We start from the raw sequence: 19,108 nt of genomic DNA on the forward strand, positions 1-19,108 counted from the left end.
TGAAGAGGAACTCTTGATGAAAGTGAAAGAGGAGAGTGAAAATTTTGTCTTAAAACTCAGCATTCAGAAAACTAAGATTATGGCATCCGCTCCCATGACTTCATGGTAAATAGACAGGGAAACAGCAGAAACACTGGCTGACTTTATTTGGGGGGGGCTCCAAAGTCACTGCAGATGGTGATTGCAGCCATGAAATTAAAAGACACTTGCTCCTTGGAAGGAAAGTTATGACCAACCCAGACAGCATATTAAAAAGCAGAGACATTACTTTGTCAACAGAGGTCCATCTAGTCAAGGCTATGGTTTTCCCAGTAGTCATGTATGGGTGTGAGAGTTGGGCTATAAAGAAAGCTGAGCGCAGATGAATTGATGCTTTTGAACTGTGGTGTTGGAGAAGACTCTTGAGAGTCCCTTGGACTGCAAGGAGATCCAGCCAGTCCATCCTAAAGAAGATCAGTCCTGGGTGTTCATTTGAAGGACTGATGTTGAAGCTGAAACTCCAATATTTTGTCCACCTGATGCAAAGAGCTGACTCATTTGAAAAGACCCTGATGCTGGGAACGATGGAAGGCAGGAGGAGAAGGGGATGACAGACTGAGATGGTTAGATGGCATCACCGACTCAATGGACATGAGTTTGGGTAAACCCCAGGTTTATGGGGTCGCAAAGAGTAGGACATGACTGAGCGACTGAACTGAACTGAGTTATTGTATATCAATGAAGTTAGTGGAATTAAAATTAAATATGATTTATGACCCAGTCATAAACAATAATTTTATCTTCTGACCTTCTAAGTATATCTCAGTCTAAATAATTCGAAATCAGATACTGAGATTGTTCATACTTCCCCTTAGGTTACAAACAGGCTGTGGGTTGATTGGGTGGGAATGGTCAGGTAAAGGGAAGAAGAGAGAGAGAAAGAAAATAGAACTTTTGAAAATAAGTAGGTTCCATCCTAAATGTTCACCTCTATGCTGCAGCTACTTCTTGATTTGCCTTTCAAAGCAGAGATTAGTCTTCAGGTTTATTGCTGAAATTTAATACATAAATAAACATCCCTTGCTTTTTACAAGTCCTTTTTTGATTTCTTGGCTTGGTATTAAGACCCAGGGATCGAACCCAGGACTCCTGCATTTCAAGCAGATTCTTTACCATCTGAGTCACCAGGGAAGCCCACTGAGGGTTGGGGGCAGCTGAGAGTCCCCAGGCACCTTGTCCCCAAAATATTTGCTCTTGGAAAACAAGAGAAAATAAATAAATATTTATTTATTTAATATTCATTTAATATTTATTTAAATAAACAAATATTTATTTATTTAAATGTCCCATTGCGACTACATGGACTGTAGCCCACCAGGCTTCTCTGTCTGCGGAATTCTCCAGGCAAGAATACTGGAGTGGGTAGCCATTCCCTTTTCCAGGGGATCTTTCCGACACAGGGATCTCACCTGGGTCTCCCATACTGTAAGCAGATTCTTTACCATCTGAGCCACCAGATGGAAGCCCTAAATATCCCAAGGCCTTAGCTTTAAATTCATAAGCTATGTGAAAAGCAGAAACAATAGATTTAGCTTTGGTGTGATGTAGGGGCCATGAATGAATTGCGTGAAATGCACTCACTTTACACGTGCAAGAGATTAGGGCTGTAGCTGCTACAAACCAGGAGACGTGCTTTCTATGTGGAGTGTTCAGTGTTATATAGAACACAGAGGAGACCTCAGCCATAACCAGCAGGATGGAGCAGAGGCTAGCTGCCAGGGCTCCCATCTGCAATAGCAGGGATTTCCTAACTTGTAGGTTCACGTGGTCCTGCAGCCGAAACTTCTAGTTTAATAGGTGACATTTGCATGACATTTGCTAGCCAGGCCAAGATTGGGTCACAAAAGCTGTGACAAGGCCTTCATCCTAGCTGCAGGGCAGACCTGTTATGTGCCCTTCGACATTGACCAGCAATCTGGTAGTTTTCCAGGATCCAAATGAATGAATTTTATTCCACCCTCCAACCTCTGCTTTTGAGGCCTATTAGTGTTTACAGCTTTGCTAGTCTACCTCTCTTCTTTCTGGCCAAACATTACTCCTGTTCCTCTCAAGTCTGACTTTTGAAGGTAGGACTCAACACGGATCCCCTTTCCCTCATTCATTATTGGCCAGCTGGTCAAATGCCACAAAGGTCAGCATCCCTGGGGCCTGCGGAGCACTTGCTTCCCTCTGCCTTGCGAGTGTCATGAGGGTCTGCCTTCTTCAAAAGGCCACGCCTCCCCATTCAGGAGAAGGCTTAGAGGAGCCCAGCTCCAGGGAGAAGACTTTTAGTAAGCTCATTCCTAGGGACTTTTCCCCTCTAAAATCTAAAGCATTGCTAATGAAGTGAAACTATCCCAAGTCCAATATGGGAAATGTTGGAAAAATTTACAGAAGTTGATAGAGTTCAAACCATGTCCCAACCAACAGCCTTCCTGACAGCATTTACAAAGGAGACACAGCGGAGCAGGGGGCAGCTTGCACTCTGAATCCACTTCCTCCTCTTACAGGATGCAGGGCTTTGGACCAGTGACATCTTTGGATCTCAGTTCCCTCATTTGTAAAATAAGGTCATTGTGTGGCAATTAAATGTTAGCACTTGAAATACTATTGGCACACTGGCTGGCACCTTAGCAGCACCGAGTAAGAGTTAGCCGAGGAAGACAGTGCCTTCCGCTAGAGCAGAAATCAGGGCAAGTCTTAAGTCCTTCCTCTACGATTTCACTTTGACGATCTGGTATTGTGTTGATATGAATTCTTGGGTAAGCACCAATCACAGGGATGGTGTCCCAGGAGACTTAGATTCACTTTTTGCAGTATATATTCATTTCATGATCACAGAAGATTACTAGGAAAGAGTCAAGCAGTGGTAAACCACTGAGCAATGTTTCTCAATAATCAAGTTGAAATAATAATGGTCTACTGACCAGGATCCTGAGAAGATTCAAAGCGGCATATCCAAAAGTTGTGTATACCAGTTTTTTGAATTTCCGTTATTCTGCACGTGACAAAGTGTGTCTTCAGTGACTGATTATATCTTGAATCCATACTATGTGCAATATGTATAATAACAGAGGAGAGAGCAAACACAAGCTTGTTAGCACACATGTGAAGAAGTAACGTAGGGTCTGGGGTGAAAATTCAGACAGATCCAATAATCTAATGTTGAAAAACTGTGTGATCTTTACCCCTGTTTTCTAATCACAGCACGATTCCTTCTCCAAGCACAGCACAATAAATAATAAATGTTTAAGCCACACTTCTCTGGAACATACAGTAAGCATGTGGTGCAAAATATATCGCCCCTAAAATCACTGGACTTTCACATAGTAAGGTCCTATGTGATACAGAGCAGATTTCAGAGAGAGCCTCTAAGCTGTGCTGAAGCCTCGGTCTACCCCTGCATTATGCTTTTTGGACTAACGGGCTTCCTTAGGTTCTGTTTGCTGATAAGATTATAGCTTTTTTTCCTCTTCTTTTTAAAAATTTTCTTTAAAGGGATGGGGCTTTGGAAACTTTTTTCTGTACACAAGAGGTTAATTCTACCTGGTTAGTTCAATAACAAAGGAACACACCGTTTTAGAGAATGTTTGTTAATGCTTTTTTTTTAACTTGGTGCTGGAATTTTTGTGATTTTTTGAAAGGTGACATTAAGCAAAAAAGAAAAAAGAAAAATCCTGGCATAAGAATCAAGGGCCTGGACCTCGATTCCCCTGCCCTGTGATCTCGGCAGTGGGACAGGCAGAGCCTCTCCACAGTGCCTGACCCAACAGCCAGTAGTCAGCTGCATTGGCCCAGTCACTGAATGAGTAACAAACATCTCAGCTCTCTAGAGCCCACAGATGTGTATTGTGGTCCTATCTGCTTCCCTGAGTGCTGGATGCAAGGATGATGTACAAAAGTGCAAACCATGATTATTGTTGTTGTTAGAAGTTGCACTGCTGTCTATATATTTCAAAAGTAGGTTACCTACCTAAAGAGTAGTAGCAAAGAACAAAAAAATGCATAGCCAGACAGATTGTGCTCCCCATACTGATTCTGCCTTTATCAGCTGAGTGAACTTTGTAAGTTATTTAACTTCTAACAAGTCTCAATCTTCACACCAAAAAAAAAAAAAAAAAAAAATGGGAACAGAAAGATATTTACCCATAACAGTGGGTTTCAGACATAGATTAACCGAAAAAAAGCATGTGAATCACTTAGCCCAGTCCAGGCAGAGGAATTATATTTAATTGTTGTTATTGTTGATTTAAAGACTACTGCTACAATTATACTATCATTTAAAATTATGTGACAGGGACTTCCCTGCTGGTCCAGTTGCTAAGACTCAGTGCTCCTAATGCAGGGGACCCAGATTCGATCTCTGGTTTTGGGGAAGCAGATCCCAAGTGCTACAACAACTAAGAGTTCACATGCTACTTTAACTGAAGATCCTACATGTCACAACTAAGACCTGGTGTAGCAAAATACATAAATGATTTTTTTTAAGTAAAATAAAATTATGTGAAAATGTATACTTTATATATATCACGTACACAAAAAACAACGATAACAAGCTTGCGTAATTCTGATAAATTCTTCCTCCAAGTGAACAACTGTAAAATGCTGACCATTTTTGATATGACAGCGTAGAAGAAAAAAATCTTAATTGTTGATTTGCACATGTCAGAACATGTCGGAATCCATATTATAAGAACTTAACTCATCACAATGAAAACTTTAGCAAAGAGCATCATGATGACTTATCTTTCAGCATGTTATCAAATAATGAAAAAACAATAAATCCATATTTTTCCACTCAACATATCAGGAAATAACAAAAGTCCATGTGATGACTTTACAATATGGATAGTGTAAACAGAAGAGGTCCACAGTTCATGCAAGGCCTTTTGTGTGACTTTTTTGGATAAAATCCATGCATTCCCATCTTGCTTTAAAATATTAAAACAAGAAACAATTCAAGAAAAATTAATAAAAAGATCCAACTGTCATCAGGAAAGAAAGAAAACAAAACAAAATTCAAACTCATAGTCTAGAAAAGTCAAAATGCTTCAGGCTGGATTGTGTAAAATAGAAACAAAATTTCAACAATGATACAAACAGTAATGGGAACAGCTAGAAATTAGAAAATCATAAATCCAAACATGATCTGAGAAACAGATAACACTCAAAACACCAGGATTGCATGATTATTTGAACAGAGTGGTTTTCCTTTTTAGAGTTCAGAAGTTTATTCACTAAGATTTTCATCATGAGTCAACTTTTTTTCAAAATTAAAACAAAACAAAAATGCTAGCTTCTGAAAACAAACTTTCAAACTCAAGAGTTTTTTCCATCCTTTCAAAGGGTCTTTTAGAGAGTGACCACATCTTCATTACAACACTGGCCTACCAGCAATTTCCCCTTCTCCACAACAAGCAAGGAAATGGAACAGGGACTATCTGGAATGAAAGTAAAATGTTGGGTTCCTTCTAGGAATGGGTCCAAAAGTAATTAAAAAGCATCTTTCAGTAGCCCCTCCCAGAAAGTGTTGCCTTCAGATGATCACAGGGAGACTTGCCTGTTACCCAAAAGTTCAGCTGTGAACTGACATTTCCCTGGACACCCCAAGGACCGAGCAGAGTCCATCAACTGTCCAACTTGAAAACAGAGTCCCTGAAAATTCAAGTTCTTTTTTTTTTGGATAGAGCAAAATTCATGTGGGTAATGTCCCACAGTTTCAGTTAGAAAACGATCTGATGAGATCTGGTGGACTGGGCTTAAAACACCAACTCCAGCATTAGAACCCCGTGGACCTTACTCCAGCAGAAGTTGTTACAATAGCTGTTAACTAAACTCATGTTGGCTCAAAGAGCTATAACCCCACCTTGTTAAGTTCTAACTATTAATACAATTCTGTATCATGATCTCCACTTTACAGACAAGGCAACAGTCCCAACAATGTGAAATAATTTGTTCAAAGATGTGTGTGTGTGTTAGTGTTCAGTCGTATCTGACTCTTTGCGACCCCGTGGACTGTAGCCGACCAGGCTCCTCTGTCTGGGGGATTTTCCAGACAAGAATACTGGAGTGGGTTGCCAATCCCTTCTCCAGGGGATCTTCCCGACCAGGAATCAAGCCCAGGTCTCCTGCACTGCAGATACTTGAGCATCTGAGCCACCAGGGAAGCAACATACACACGTATTAATGCAAAGTTGATATTCAAGCCATTCTGACTCCAAAATGTTTTACTGAGATGGTTAGGAGACCAAGTAACCTGTCCTCACTCTCAGCAAAGAAAACATCTGCAAAATATTAACCATAAGGCCCATATAAATGATGACCTGTACTTCTTCCTCATGAAATTAGTTGTCAATGTCTACATCAAGATTATCCGCTGAGAAGCCTACAACGTTTCCAAATGTAACTCTCTCTTCCTCTGCTTTTGATAACTACAGAAGTAAACTCAGGTTAAAAGCAACCATTCTTTGGCGATTTAAAGGGGAGCAGGGTCTATAATTAATGCTTTTGAATTGCGGTGTTGGAGAAGACTCTTGAGAGTCCCTTGGACTGCAAGGACATCCAACCAGTCCATTCTGAAGGAGATCAGCCCTGGGATTTCTTTGGAAGGAATGACGCTAAAGCTGAAACTCCAGTACTTTGGCCACCTCACACAAAGAGTTGACTCACTGGAAAAGACTCTGATGCTGGAAGGGATTGGGGGCAGGAGGAGAAGGGGACGACAGGGGATGAGATGGCTGGATGGCATCACTGACTCGATGGACATGAGTCTGAGTGAACTCCGGGAGTTGGTGATGGACAGGGAGGCCTGGCATGCTGGGATTCACGGGGTCGCAAAGAGTCGGACATGACTGAGCAACTGAACTGAACTGAACTGAGGGTCTATACTGGGAAGAAGCACTTCTACTTGATGCTCATCTGGGATTAAAGGATAGGGGATGCTCTGGCCTCCAGGCTTAGAAGTTGGTTATTTATGAGAACTAAACAGCAGACACACCTGTTCCCCCATGAAATTACACATTTGGGAGTCACAGGAACTCTGCCAGAGGGGAAGAGAGGTAGCAAAGGAAAAGACAATTATTCCAATTTACCTCCACCTGAAATGATTTCTGCCTGCAACAGGAACTGTAGATGGCATCACGTGATTCCACTCAGAATTCAAAAACCTGTCACACACTCATGGGCCATGTGAGGAAGAATGACATAGGATTGAGAATTAACAAGCCTGAGATTGCAAACATATACTGCTCTTTATATTTTCCCTGCATTTATGCTAGCATTTTCTATACAGTTTTGTGATTGGCAATGGTAGTCTACTGTTTATACTGTGGGTTTGTTTTCTGTTTTTTTTTTTTTTTTTTTTTTTTTTAATTAAAAAAGAAATTTGGCTACGTCACCTGTCACTTGGGATCTTAGTTACCCAGCATGGATAGGGCCCACACCCCCAGTGCTGGAAAATTGGAGTCTTAACCACTCAACTACCAGGGAAGTTCCTGTGGGTCTTTGATTTTAATTTTAGTTTGCTATACAATACTTTAAATATATAATATAAAATTACAGATCCAGATACAATTTAAGAACTTTTTTCAGCATCCCATGCCTGTTTTCACCATTCAATGAATTTGTGATGTAATCAGCTCTCACAATAAATCATTATCTCTTAAATTTTGTAATTAACCTGTACAAGGATTAACGAACATGTCAGTAAGTTGCACTGAAGTTGACGTGATTCTAGAACTCTTGTTGACTAAACACTCAATACACATTTATCCATTTGTCCCAGAGATCTTCAGTTAATGCCTCAAGATCCACTCTCCACATTTCTCTGCTCAGCTGTCTGCACCAAGAGGCTGATTTTTCGGGAGCCGACCCAATGGGCCCCATGACCCTGGGCTTTCAGTGATGATCAGCCAACAGGAGATACAGCGGAGGAGTGAAGCGTGCTGTTTACTCCCAGGCCTCGCTCCCTGCTGAGCACCTAGAGTTGGCTGCCTGTCACCCCTCTCACAAAGACCACGAGTCCCATTAGGGTGACTTCCCCTACAGCTCTTCTGCTGGTAGCTGTTTCTGCTCCCATCCCATCCCAGCAGTTGGGGAGGAGGGCTCCGCTTCAAGTCCAGGTGCCGCATTATCTCCAGTTTTTCCAGAAAGCCCCACCCACTACATTAGAAACATTATAACCTTAGTTAAATTCCCCACAAATGCCTCAGTTTGTGCAAGTTGTCTCTTTCCACTGGGGATAAAAATGGATGAATAGGGCTTGATTCCTGCTAGTGTTACATGTCATCAAATATGCACTTAGGAGGGCCCTATGCTGGGTCTAATACCCTGCAGCCACCATCTTGGAAGTCTTGATAACTTTTAAACAAGTGGCCCCACATTTTCATTTTACATTGAGTTCCACAAATTACTTAGCTGCTCCTGCAAATGCAAGACAGATGTTGGCTACAAATATAATTCCAACAACAATCACTGCCATTTCAAGAGGTCTACAGAAATGACAACCCACTCCAGTATTCTTGCCTGGAGAATCCCAGGGATAGGGAAGCCTGGTGGGCAGCTGTCTATGGGGTCACACAGAGTTGGACACGACTGAAGTGACTTAGCTGCAGCATGCTCCAAATACTCTTCTTAAAATTGTATGTAATTAACTCATTTAATTCTCTCAACACTCAGGGAGAAGGTGTTATTATTATCTTCAGAACTTCTTAGTCAAAGAACCAGAGGCACCTCAAGAATGTAAGTATTGATAACTTCCCGGAGGTCACCCTGAAAGAAAGTGTAGCCTATGGGATTCTAATACAGGCATTCTGGCTTCTTTTCTGCTATTCTGCAGTTAGATTTCATTTATAATTAAACCTAATAGCTGTTTGAGCAGTAATATACCATGGACTTTAGGATTCTGCAAATAGATTCCATCTCCCTGCATAGGAAGGCTAATTGCAAAGTTACACTAAGGACAGGAAATCTGTGCACAACAAATAATACTGAATTTCTCATATCAAGACAGCATAGCTGAAGGGGTTTGTAAATGTTAATAAATCTTTTAATGTTGACATGTCTTCTAGGCCTGCATAAAATCTAAATGAGATTTGCATCTGACCTCTTTAAACTATTTTCTTTATTGCAAACAACTTCAAGAAAGCAATTAAACCACAAGCACAATAAAAGTTGTTCTTTACTTCCAGAAAGAAGTTAAATAAACACAATATGTAAGAGATAATGTAATTAGATGGATTTATTTCTAAAACGCAGCATTCTTTTTGTAATGCAGTTTCCAAGACTGCCTTGTTTAGGGAAAATAAGGTGAAAGGACACATCCTTGTGAAGCCAAGGACCTTCATCATCTTAGAAATTATAAAATAATTAAACCTTGGTTTAATTTCTATACCAACCAAACAATTCAACTTTATACAAGATCTGGGTTTCTACATTTTCTACAATAGGTGGGTAGTTCACTGCTTTCCAAGTATAATATATGTGTTCTCTTTGGTTATGAAGGTTTGTTATTTCCTTTTCTCCTCAAACCACTAAGCAGACTTTTTACTAACTTACAAATGATTTTATTTTTTCATTTTGAACACTGTACTTTTCAACAGATTTTGTGTCTATAATACCTTATTATATTATCAATTTTATCACAGCCATTAAAACAAGACTCTCACAAACGTGGGTTGCTATTTGGTTCCATAGATTCTTGTAAACATCTCTGAAAATGGCAGGTGAATACTCCCACTACGATTTTTATCTGAGTCATAATTTTTAAGATCCACGACTGTAACCTAAACATCCCCATCAGGCATGGACAGATCAGCAGCTCCCTTTCCCTCTCCCCGAATAAACGAGCCAGTTGTCAGGACTAACTGGTGTATTTTAAAGGCTATCTTAGCCAAGGGTATTATTTTAAGGGATGAGCAAATGGGGAAACCCCACAGCCCGGCCAATAAAATATGAACTGAAGGTGCAAAGAAGCACTCATAAATATTCCCTAGAACAAGGGACGCATTGTCTCCCTCCCACCCTTTCAGTGGCTCCTCTGATCTCAGCCCCTCTCTGCGTCAGGGAAGCCTCTTCCTTGAACCTGTGGTTTTTTCAAGCTGAGTTACTACATTATTTATGACTGCAAATGTGAGTGGCCCGTCTGTGTGCTCCTACACACACACTGAGTGCCCCCTCCCTCCGCCCCGCTTCGGTATTTCAGTATTTTTCAGTCTGCAAGGATGAAAGGGCTTCCCCCGGAGCTGATGCGGTTGGGGATGTGGCGTGAGCTGCCATCTCAGGATGAGGCGGACAGAGGGTTTCCCCACAGCCTCCACCTGCGAGGCCCAGAGACGGCCCCTCACACTCATTCCATTCATTTTCCTCCTTTACAGGGCTTTAGAAAAATACTTTTTCTGTCTCCGTCTCATCCTCCCTATTCCCTGCCTCCACCAGTTTATTCCTGATCTCTTTATATTTTCTCAACATCTCTCCTCAACTTAAAAAAGGAAACCATCACTCTTCACAGGCACGCGACGAGTATTCCACAAAAATTCTATCAGTCGAAGGGTTTTCTAACTCAAAAACGAGTTGCATTTTTGATGAGCATGAGTTTTGTTCAGGGATGCGGTTTTTCCCTTTTGTAACACTTGTCCTTGAATTTCCCCCTTTTAAATTTTAATCGTGTTATAAATTAGGAGAGGCACAAACAATTAAATATAGTCCAGGAGATCTTCAGGGAGAGGTGAGGAGGCAAGGAAGAATGGGGATGGTAGAGAGCAATTAAAGTGGCCTCAACAGCCTGCTGGAGAGGTTCCGACGCCCTGGGGAGCTTTGCTCCTGATGCACGGAGGCTGCCATGGGCCCTTAGTATCCTTTTCCTTCTCGAGGAGAGAGAAAACAGGAGACTGTACCTCAATTATGGAGCTGTGACAAATTGATTTTCAGCTCATCTAAGCCTCCAGCCATGAAGAAAGGAGGACCAAAGGCAGACCCCAGGAGAGGTGGGGCAGTGAGGAGAGGGAAGCCAAGACAGCCTGGAGCTGGAGAGGCCCTAGAACTCCAGGGGAAAGGCCGAAAGACGGGGGTGGGGGAGGAGGAGGCAAAGAAGAGGGCGGTGGCACTGCAGAAATGGAAGGATGCAAAGGAAGGAGCTGGAGGCGGCAGGTGAGCCGCCCCAAGCCCTTCCAGAGAGTGTCGTCATGTCAATACCTTCTCTCCAGCAGGGACTCCTGATCAAACTTCTAAAACTAGCAATTTGTGAGTGACCATTCAAACCTGCAAAACACTTCTAATTAAACTATGGTTATAATTATCTCTGCAGCCATGTCATCCATCAACAAGGACATAGCATTAGAGAAGAACAGGGTTCCCCCCTGGGGCATGGTCAAGAATGCCAAGAGTTCACAGAGAAGAAAGATAGAGGTCTCCACCCTCAGCAACTTATTTTCAAAAGTGAAAAGTGGGGAAACAATGACTATTTCACCCGCTATTTGCGTTTGTTATTCCAGGCATAAACCTTGAATATGTACTATAATGGTTTTAGATATTTTTTCCTCCCATCCCCCCTTCCTCAAAAAAAAAAAAAAAACTTGCGTGTGTTTATAGGTGTGTTTATGTTACACAAGTGTTAATAACCCTGTTGGAGGGACTACATGGATAGGCTTCTTTAGGTAGATCTGTGTATAAGTTCCTCTCCGCTGGGCACTTGAGTCAGCCAAAACCAACAATAAATATCAATGATGTCTTTCAAATCTGTCAACTGAGAGTATAAGCACATTTTTTTTCTTCCAGGACCAGGAGAGTTTAATGATTGGGGAGAGTAAGGGAGAAGGCTTTCATTTCAAATTGTGAAACTATTTTTCTATTTCATACCTTAACATGCTAAACATGTTGTTATAAAATAAAAACAAAAAAATGTAAGCACCACATTTTCATACGTTTATGCATGAGAATGAGTTTACATTCTTGAATTGTACCTAAGTATTGGACTCCAAGCCAACTGATCAAAGCCCATTAATAAACCTAAAGTTCTTTATCAGGGAACTACATGTAGACAAAGAGTAATATTAAAGTGAATTTCCTGTGTTTGCTGTTTTCTGTACTTTACTCTGAAATGTCTACAAATGTTACATCATTTTAATTATACAGTAACCAAGTAATCAAGTGAAGTTAGTTTCTAACTAAAAGGTCTTAGAAATACACTGCTTGTTTGTCTTTATGTGAACTAGAGATGTACTCAGATATTGCAAACAAGCTACCTAATATTCCTTTCATTTGCAAAGATATTTGATATATAAACTAACCCTTAACATTTTTGAAAAAGTGATAGCTAAAAGAAAATTACCAGAATGATGTTCTTGTTACTAACAAAATAATGTGGAACTGAATAAGCAAAATTCCACTGATATTAAATAGCTTTAAGGACAAACCAAAGAAATCAATCTGTAAAAGCTGTTGACTAGGAGACTGACAAAAGCTGGCCTAAGAATAATGAATAAAATTAGGTGGAAAGTTTCTCTTCACACAATCAATAATTAATATTGTTTCTTCAAAGTGAACAAATCACAAAAAATAATTTAAAGGTCAGAATAGAATAATGTGTTTAATTTCATATTTAGTTATTATATTGCCTTTGAGGCAACTTATTCACATTTTATGTTTTCCTTCTACTAATTTCCAATCTGTTTTCTGCTTATGAACATAAAATTGATCACAGTTTGAATTAAATTTAATTGTTCTTGGGGAGCAAAACTTATGTTGGGAAAAAAAAAAGTGTTTCTAAATGACAAGATAATTGTAGAAAATCCATTATGTAACTTGAAAATGACCCAGGCAGGCATGAATAACAAGGATGCTACTAGAGCCTTTTTATATAATTCAACTTATTATGGGAAATGTCAACAGATTCTTTTCACATATTTAAATATCAGGTGGCTTCCTCAATACAGATCCCTTGCCTCTTGCTAATTTGATCATTTGCCCTCAGTCTCCACTCTATATATATCTTTAAAGACACTAAAAAAAAAAAAAAATCCTCTTGAGTCTTTATTAATTAATGTTACCGTAAGAAACACTGAATAAGTATGCTTTGACCTGTTTTATTATGGAAGAAATACAGGAGTCAAAGCTTTTTACTAAGTAGTGATTGAGTGCAAGCTTTGGCTGTGTTAGAAGGCATGGTCTAAAGAGAATAAAATAAAATTGGGGTTTAATTTTCCTCAGAGACTCCTAGGAAAAACTCACTTAGTATCACAATTAATTAGTCAATAATTTCATGTGAGACATTTAGTTTGGAATTTTTAAAGAAAAAGCAACGCAGTTTATTATTTAAGATAAATCACTACTCAGCAAGTTAAGCATGATATGAATAAATAAATGAACATTTTCTGAAACTCATACCCAGTATTGTTTCTTTAGTGTAAAATTAGTACTTATATTTCATAATATAATTAATTTACTACTCTGTAATTATAATCCAAGTAATGAAAATTTTATTGATCTAAAAATATAAATATGCTTCAGTGATAAAAATGGTCCCAGAAGTCCCTGAATAAAACTGTTTATTATTATTGTTGGCTTTCTTATTCTATGTAAATTTATAAAAAGCAATGGAACAAGGGTTCAAAAATAGTATTTCATCCCTTTCTAAAAAAGCAAATACACTTCTCTTGTGAATGATCAAGGTATTCAATTGTAATATAATATATTACTAGGACAGATTCAAGACTTAGCTATTGTTTTATAAATCAATAAAGTAATGACTGCTTTTTCAGTGATTTATGAATATGTAAATCATGCTAGATTGTACTTTTTCTATAAAAATGTTAAAAAGAAAGTTGTTATTGAATAATCTTGAGAAATTGCTACAAAGTCAAATATACCATGAGTCATATTTGCATGTCACTCTTATGAGGAAAAAGCAATCAAACTAATTTAGAATTAAGACATATTTTGATGGCTTGAAAGTTCCAAACGGAACCTGTTAATTACATAGAGAAGAAAAGGCCCCCAGGACACTTGATTAAGGCAACCACCAATGACTTACTACAGCTTATAATGAGAGCTTTGTCTCATAACATGAAACATATGATTTATCAGGCACCTTATCTTTCCTACTAGGATTGCTCAGAGCAAATGAACGGGGCATATTAAGCAACACATATTATAAAAGCTTCATGTGTCATTAAGATTTGTTGCTATCTGACTTTTCAAAGAATATTTTTTTAATATATGAGGAAGTTTTTAATTAAGTGTCTAATAGAACATGTCAATTTTAACTCCAAGGAGATTGCACTTTAAGTTTTAAACACTCTAACATTAAGAATTGATTACATTTGTTGATTCTATTTAGTTCCTTTTTTTAGAGTCTAAAGATAACAAACTTTTACCTTCAGTGGCTACCAAAAAATTTAAGGAAAATCACAGCCCTTGTAAAATCATTTTAAAGTGAAGACTCTTTAATAATATTGCAAGATGAAAACAAGGCATTAATTTATCATTTGATATTGCCAAGATCAATTTTTTGGTATTGTCAGTATCAGCACTCAGTAAAATATAATTTAAAAATTATTCTTTAAGAATTCTTTTAATTAAATAATTTTTTGATTGACATATTTTTATCTTAAATGACAAGGAAAGTTTTACATAGGTAAAGACCATCATAGCATGCTTTACATTTCTCTTGCCTCTGAAAAAAAGCAAGTAAGTATGATGTATTTTAATCATTCTAGTAAAAAAATGTTAGATTTAAAATTCTTTTCCAAAATATTTTTCACAGAATTTCAGAATCTGTCCCTGAAAGTCTCTGATAGTAATCGTTTACAATATTATTTGATCTTAATTAGTTTCACATCAATATTTTCACAGTAGTTTCTGCCCTGAAATGAGAGTTCTTAAGTGGCATTTAAGTTACATTTATATGCTTTTTAAATTACTAACCAAAAAAAAAAAGGTTCAGAATGTCACTTTCACCTTTCCATCTGTAAATACCTGCATTATTATTATTTGGCCCATAGATTAGCTGTCTTCATAAATTCTTCAGACTATTGCCTATTTATTCATACATTTAAACAAAATTGAAATTTTAACAAGATGTGAAAAGACCCAAATCTACCCAAACCACATGTTTAATTTTAACTATTTATATTAAAATAATATATATCTGTACATATGACTCTGTTGCCTAAAGCAAAATCTGATATTACATCAACGAAAAAAAGGAAACAGAAGCTGGAGAGGAGAGTTATAGAAAATGACTTTACATAAACATGACCACCTACCAAGCAGCTACTTAGCCATTAGGAAAACGTCCACGTTGCAATAACATAGATTAACAAATAAATGAACAACATACCTAAATTGACAAAGCTCATGACCATGTCAGCATCATTCAGAAAGTTGGCATCGTGTAGGCTGGCTAGCGGAGGACTCTGGGTGGTCAGGGGAGACGCTCGAGACAACTGGATGCGGCGAGGGTACCCATTGGGAGAGGCTGGGGAGCCCTTCCTGGATCCCCGGGAGTCTGCAGCCAGGGGCGCCGTCACGGAGTACTCCAGCTCCTCGGGGTTCTCCTCACTGGCCATGGCGTTGTACAGGTCCAGCATAAAGAGAGGTGCAGAGGAAGCTTGTTTTCCAGGTGAAAATGGTCTGGGTCTGTGAGGCAAACCCAAGATAGAGAGAATTTCCCTCTGTATTTCCCGTCGTTCGTGGTTCCGTAGTCTTCTATAAATAAAACTGGAGTGAACATGATTGTCTCCCAAACTTCCTTTCGCAGAACCCACTAGAACCCAGCAGCTCCAGAGGAAACCCACAATACCCCTAAGTAAAAATACAGTCAGATGCATTTTTGTCCAAAAGCAAAAGTTGATATTTTTAGTCCTTCTTGTCCTCTTACCAGAAAGAAAAAAAAAAAAAATTTCTAAGTTCTTAGGAGGTATATTTTTCCAGTAGCTGAAAAACAAATTTACCTATTCTTCATTTCTGAAGTGAGAGTGACATTTCTGAACACACATCCTCACTGATTTTCCTGCTCTATTTTCAGTATTTTGAAATATGTCAAGAGTAGTTATTTCTAAGAAAGCTGAAACTCGAATTTCCAATTATCCACAGTTGTTAAGAGCTTTTGCTGCATGGATGGAGCAGAAGGCGGCTAATATTATTTGATCAGATGACCTATGCATTCCTATATCAGTATATGATAATCAGGCCTTTGGTATTGGAATGAACGAAAGTTGATCTTCTAATAAACTGTAGTTCCCACAGTGATCTTCACTTGCTCTTGAGTTCTTCTCAACCCTTGAGCTCTTTCCAAGATAAATCCTGATTTCTGAATCACAGATCTATGCTGATCTGCACCTTGGTGTTGGAATATATATTTGTCCGGCAGCTTGGTGATAACTTTAACATCTTTTGTGTCGTCTTAGTGTAAAACAAGACTCAAGGTTGTACTATTCAAGTCAATGTGTTTTCCTGAATTTACTTGCAAACCTTCCTGTAAGTCCCTTCACTCTCTTTCTCCTTCTTAGTGTTAATTCCACCTCCAGCAGACACAAATATACCAGCCCTCTTCAAGGGAGATCTAAAGAGTAATGTAAGCACAACCCTGCTGGGAAAGAAGAGGCTTCTCATTGTAATTTGAAACTGGTAAAGCAAAAAGAACTTAACCCCTTTGCTACCAGAAAAGCCTCCATTTTCACAATTTCATAGACACGCATCTCACACAGCACAGGGACGCATGGAGCATGTAAGTTCTAGTGGGGGAAAGCCAGTTTTCAAGCAGCAGGCTGAAAATTTGGTCACCAGTTTTATAGAGGACCCTTTCAGTTCTTTTTTTTCTAATAGTACACATTTAGTACATTTCCTATATTAAGTCTCAGGTTGTGGCTGAATTAACATGAGATGTCTCTATCCTATATTTGAGATTGTTTCTAGTTTTTACAAGTTGTTAAAAGTTTACTTCTTACCAAAGAAAAGGAAGTTTCATAAATGAAGGTTAATTTGTTGTTTGCTAATGACAGCCAGATCTTTTCAGAATAAAATACAGTAGAGAATTCATCATCAGTAAATATATTCTAGTTCCCAAAGCCGTAGTTATAATAATTCAATAATGGTGATGAGAGAGCCCGGCTTTAGTGATCTTTGAATATCATGATTTTAAGCAGCAAAGTATATTCATGCTTCTCTAGTTAATGCAGCGCATTTGAAATACAAATAGCCTAAGATATGGTGTCATGATTCTTAACTTTCAAGTCATTTCAGTTGAAATATAAGCAGATTTACAAATTAGATATTTCCCATATGTTGTACTCAGTATTTTGATTTGCCTTAACCCGTACAAATAAACAGAAGTCAAATATGCTTTCTGACTATATGCAGATTTGCATTTTCAAAATCTGATGGGTATAATGGGGAAAGCGCACACCTTTCTAACATACCACACTTAATCCAGGGAAATGAGCGAAGTGCGTGTTTATCCTTAATGTTTAATGCCTTAAAAAATTTGGAAATCTACAATGTTTCTGTGCAGCTATAATTTTCCTTAGAAGCTCTCCCTTAACCTTAGGGCTCACAGTGCTTTCATTGTCTGGGAGAATATTCTGATACCAGTGTAGATTTATCAAACAAATTCTCAAACTATTATGATATTTTAATGTTTTTCCTTTACCGAGAGGCGCCTGGTTTCTTATTTAATTCTTTTTAAATATTTCCTCTGAGGGTTTAAAGCAAAGTCATATTTCTCATAACTCTACAATTTATTGGTGAAGGCAAGATACCAAAAGGGCTTGTGGAATCTTATTGTCTGCATCATTTTTCTAACACAAACTTATTGCATTCAAACTTGATGACGCTGTTGAATATTTGCCCTACTGACAATACTTTATTAACAGCCAAGTAGCATGCCACAGTAGCAGACCCAAATACTGACACACTTTTATAACATAGCTATCCCATGAACAGCAGTAGTGCAGCTTGAAAGTGAATTAAAGAATACCATTTCAGTATGAAATGATTGAAACCACTAAACTCCTTGATTTCACATCCAAAACAAACTAAGATTTTTTTGGCCAATGGTGAGGATTCAAATCAATTACTTGGAGATAAAAACTTTCTCCCCTGAATTTATTTAACATGCCCCCAGATAAAAGATACTGCAGTTTTTCTCTTTACATTTTAGAAGAGATGGTCAAGGTTATGAATTTGCTTCCTGTCTCTAGAGCACAGCTTAGAGTTACAAGTGAAAACTGGCTACCCTAGAGGAAGAAACAACTCTTATCTTCCACAGGTGCTGATTTTTCTCCCTAAGATGCAAGTGAAAAATAAAAATGAGTCTAGATGTCACCAGTCCCCAAATTCATTTTCCCAAAGTCTGATTTATAATATCAATCAGTATAATTGTAATTTAATTGCTTAACCAGGCACAGAGCCCACCTCTAGACTGGAAATCAGTTGCTAGCGTTCTTAGTCAGAACTTTTGGTATCAACTCTTCCCCACCTCCCTTCCAACTCAGACTAGATTTGGCAAACATTCATTTTCAAAAGGATCAACATGTGTAAAGAGGGAAAGAAAATAAAGAAGAAAAAAAACCTACCAGAAAGAGAGGGGAAATGCTAACCATCAAGCGAAAAGCTAGATTTATTTCAACTTAAAAGTAAAGGTGTTATCCCACATCTTTGGATTTCCGGGTGGGTGTGTATCTAAGTATGTGAAGGCAATTTAGAAGATTAAGCATTTTTCAATGGCAACGTATTAATGTTCCAAATTTCAGAGCATATATTTAAAAGCTGCATAAGTCATTGAACAGACCAAAGAAATGCACTCAGTATGGAAGAAGTTGGGACAGGAGAAAAATCCACGGCATCACAAGAATCGTTCCTAAAGATAAGCACATTCCAAGAAGAGAGGCCTTGGTAAAAACCCACCTCTCACAGAGTAGTCTTTGCCTGGGGTATATGCTAATATAAGTGGCCTTCTGGTTGGAAACAGAGATGATTGAATACATGGAAGAAGTCCTTCCCAGGAGGGAACAGTCCCTCCTGTTCATTTTTCTCTATCCCTCACAAAAATTGGACACATTTAGTCCACAGATATGCAAACCAACAGCATTCAGTA

General features: G+C 38.5%; 1 protein-coding gene across 1 annotated transcript in view; it reads right to left on the minus strand.

Annotated features, from left to right (window-relative positions):
- The window catches only part of BMP5 (bone morphogenetic protein 5), a 140,400-nt gene extending 123,815 nt beyond the window's left edge, over positions 1–16,585 (minus strand). Inside the window, exon 1 of the mRNA XM_005696188.3 lies at positions 15,353–16,585. Within this exon, the coding sequence (XP_005696245.1) occupies positions 15,353–15,842 (490 nt within the window). The 5' untranslated portion in view covers positions 15,843–16,585. The remainder of the gene's footprint in view (positions 1–15,352) is intronic.

This window comes from Capra hircus, chromosome 23 (genome assembly GCF_001704415.2).
Source record: "Capra hircus breed San Clemente chromosome 23, ASM170441v1, whole genome shotgun sequence".
In the NCBI taxonomy this organism is placed as follows: Eukaryota; Metazoa; Chordata; class Mammalia; order Artiodactyla; family Bovidae; genus Capra; species Capra hircus.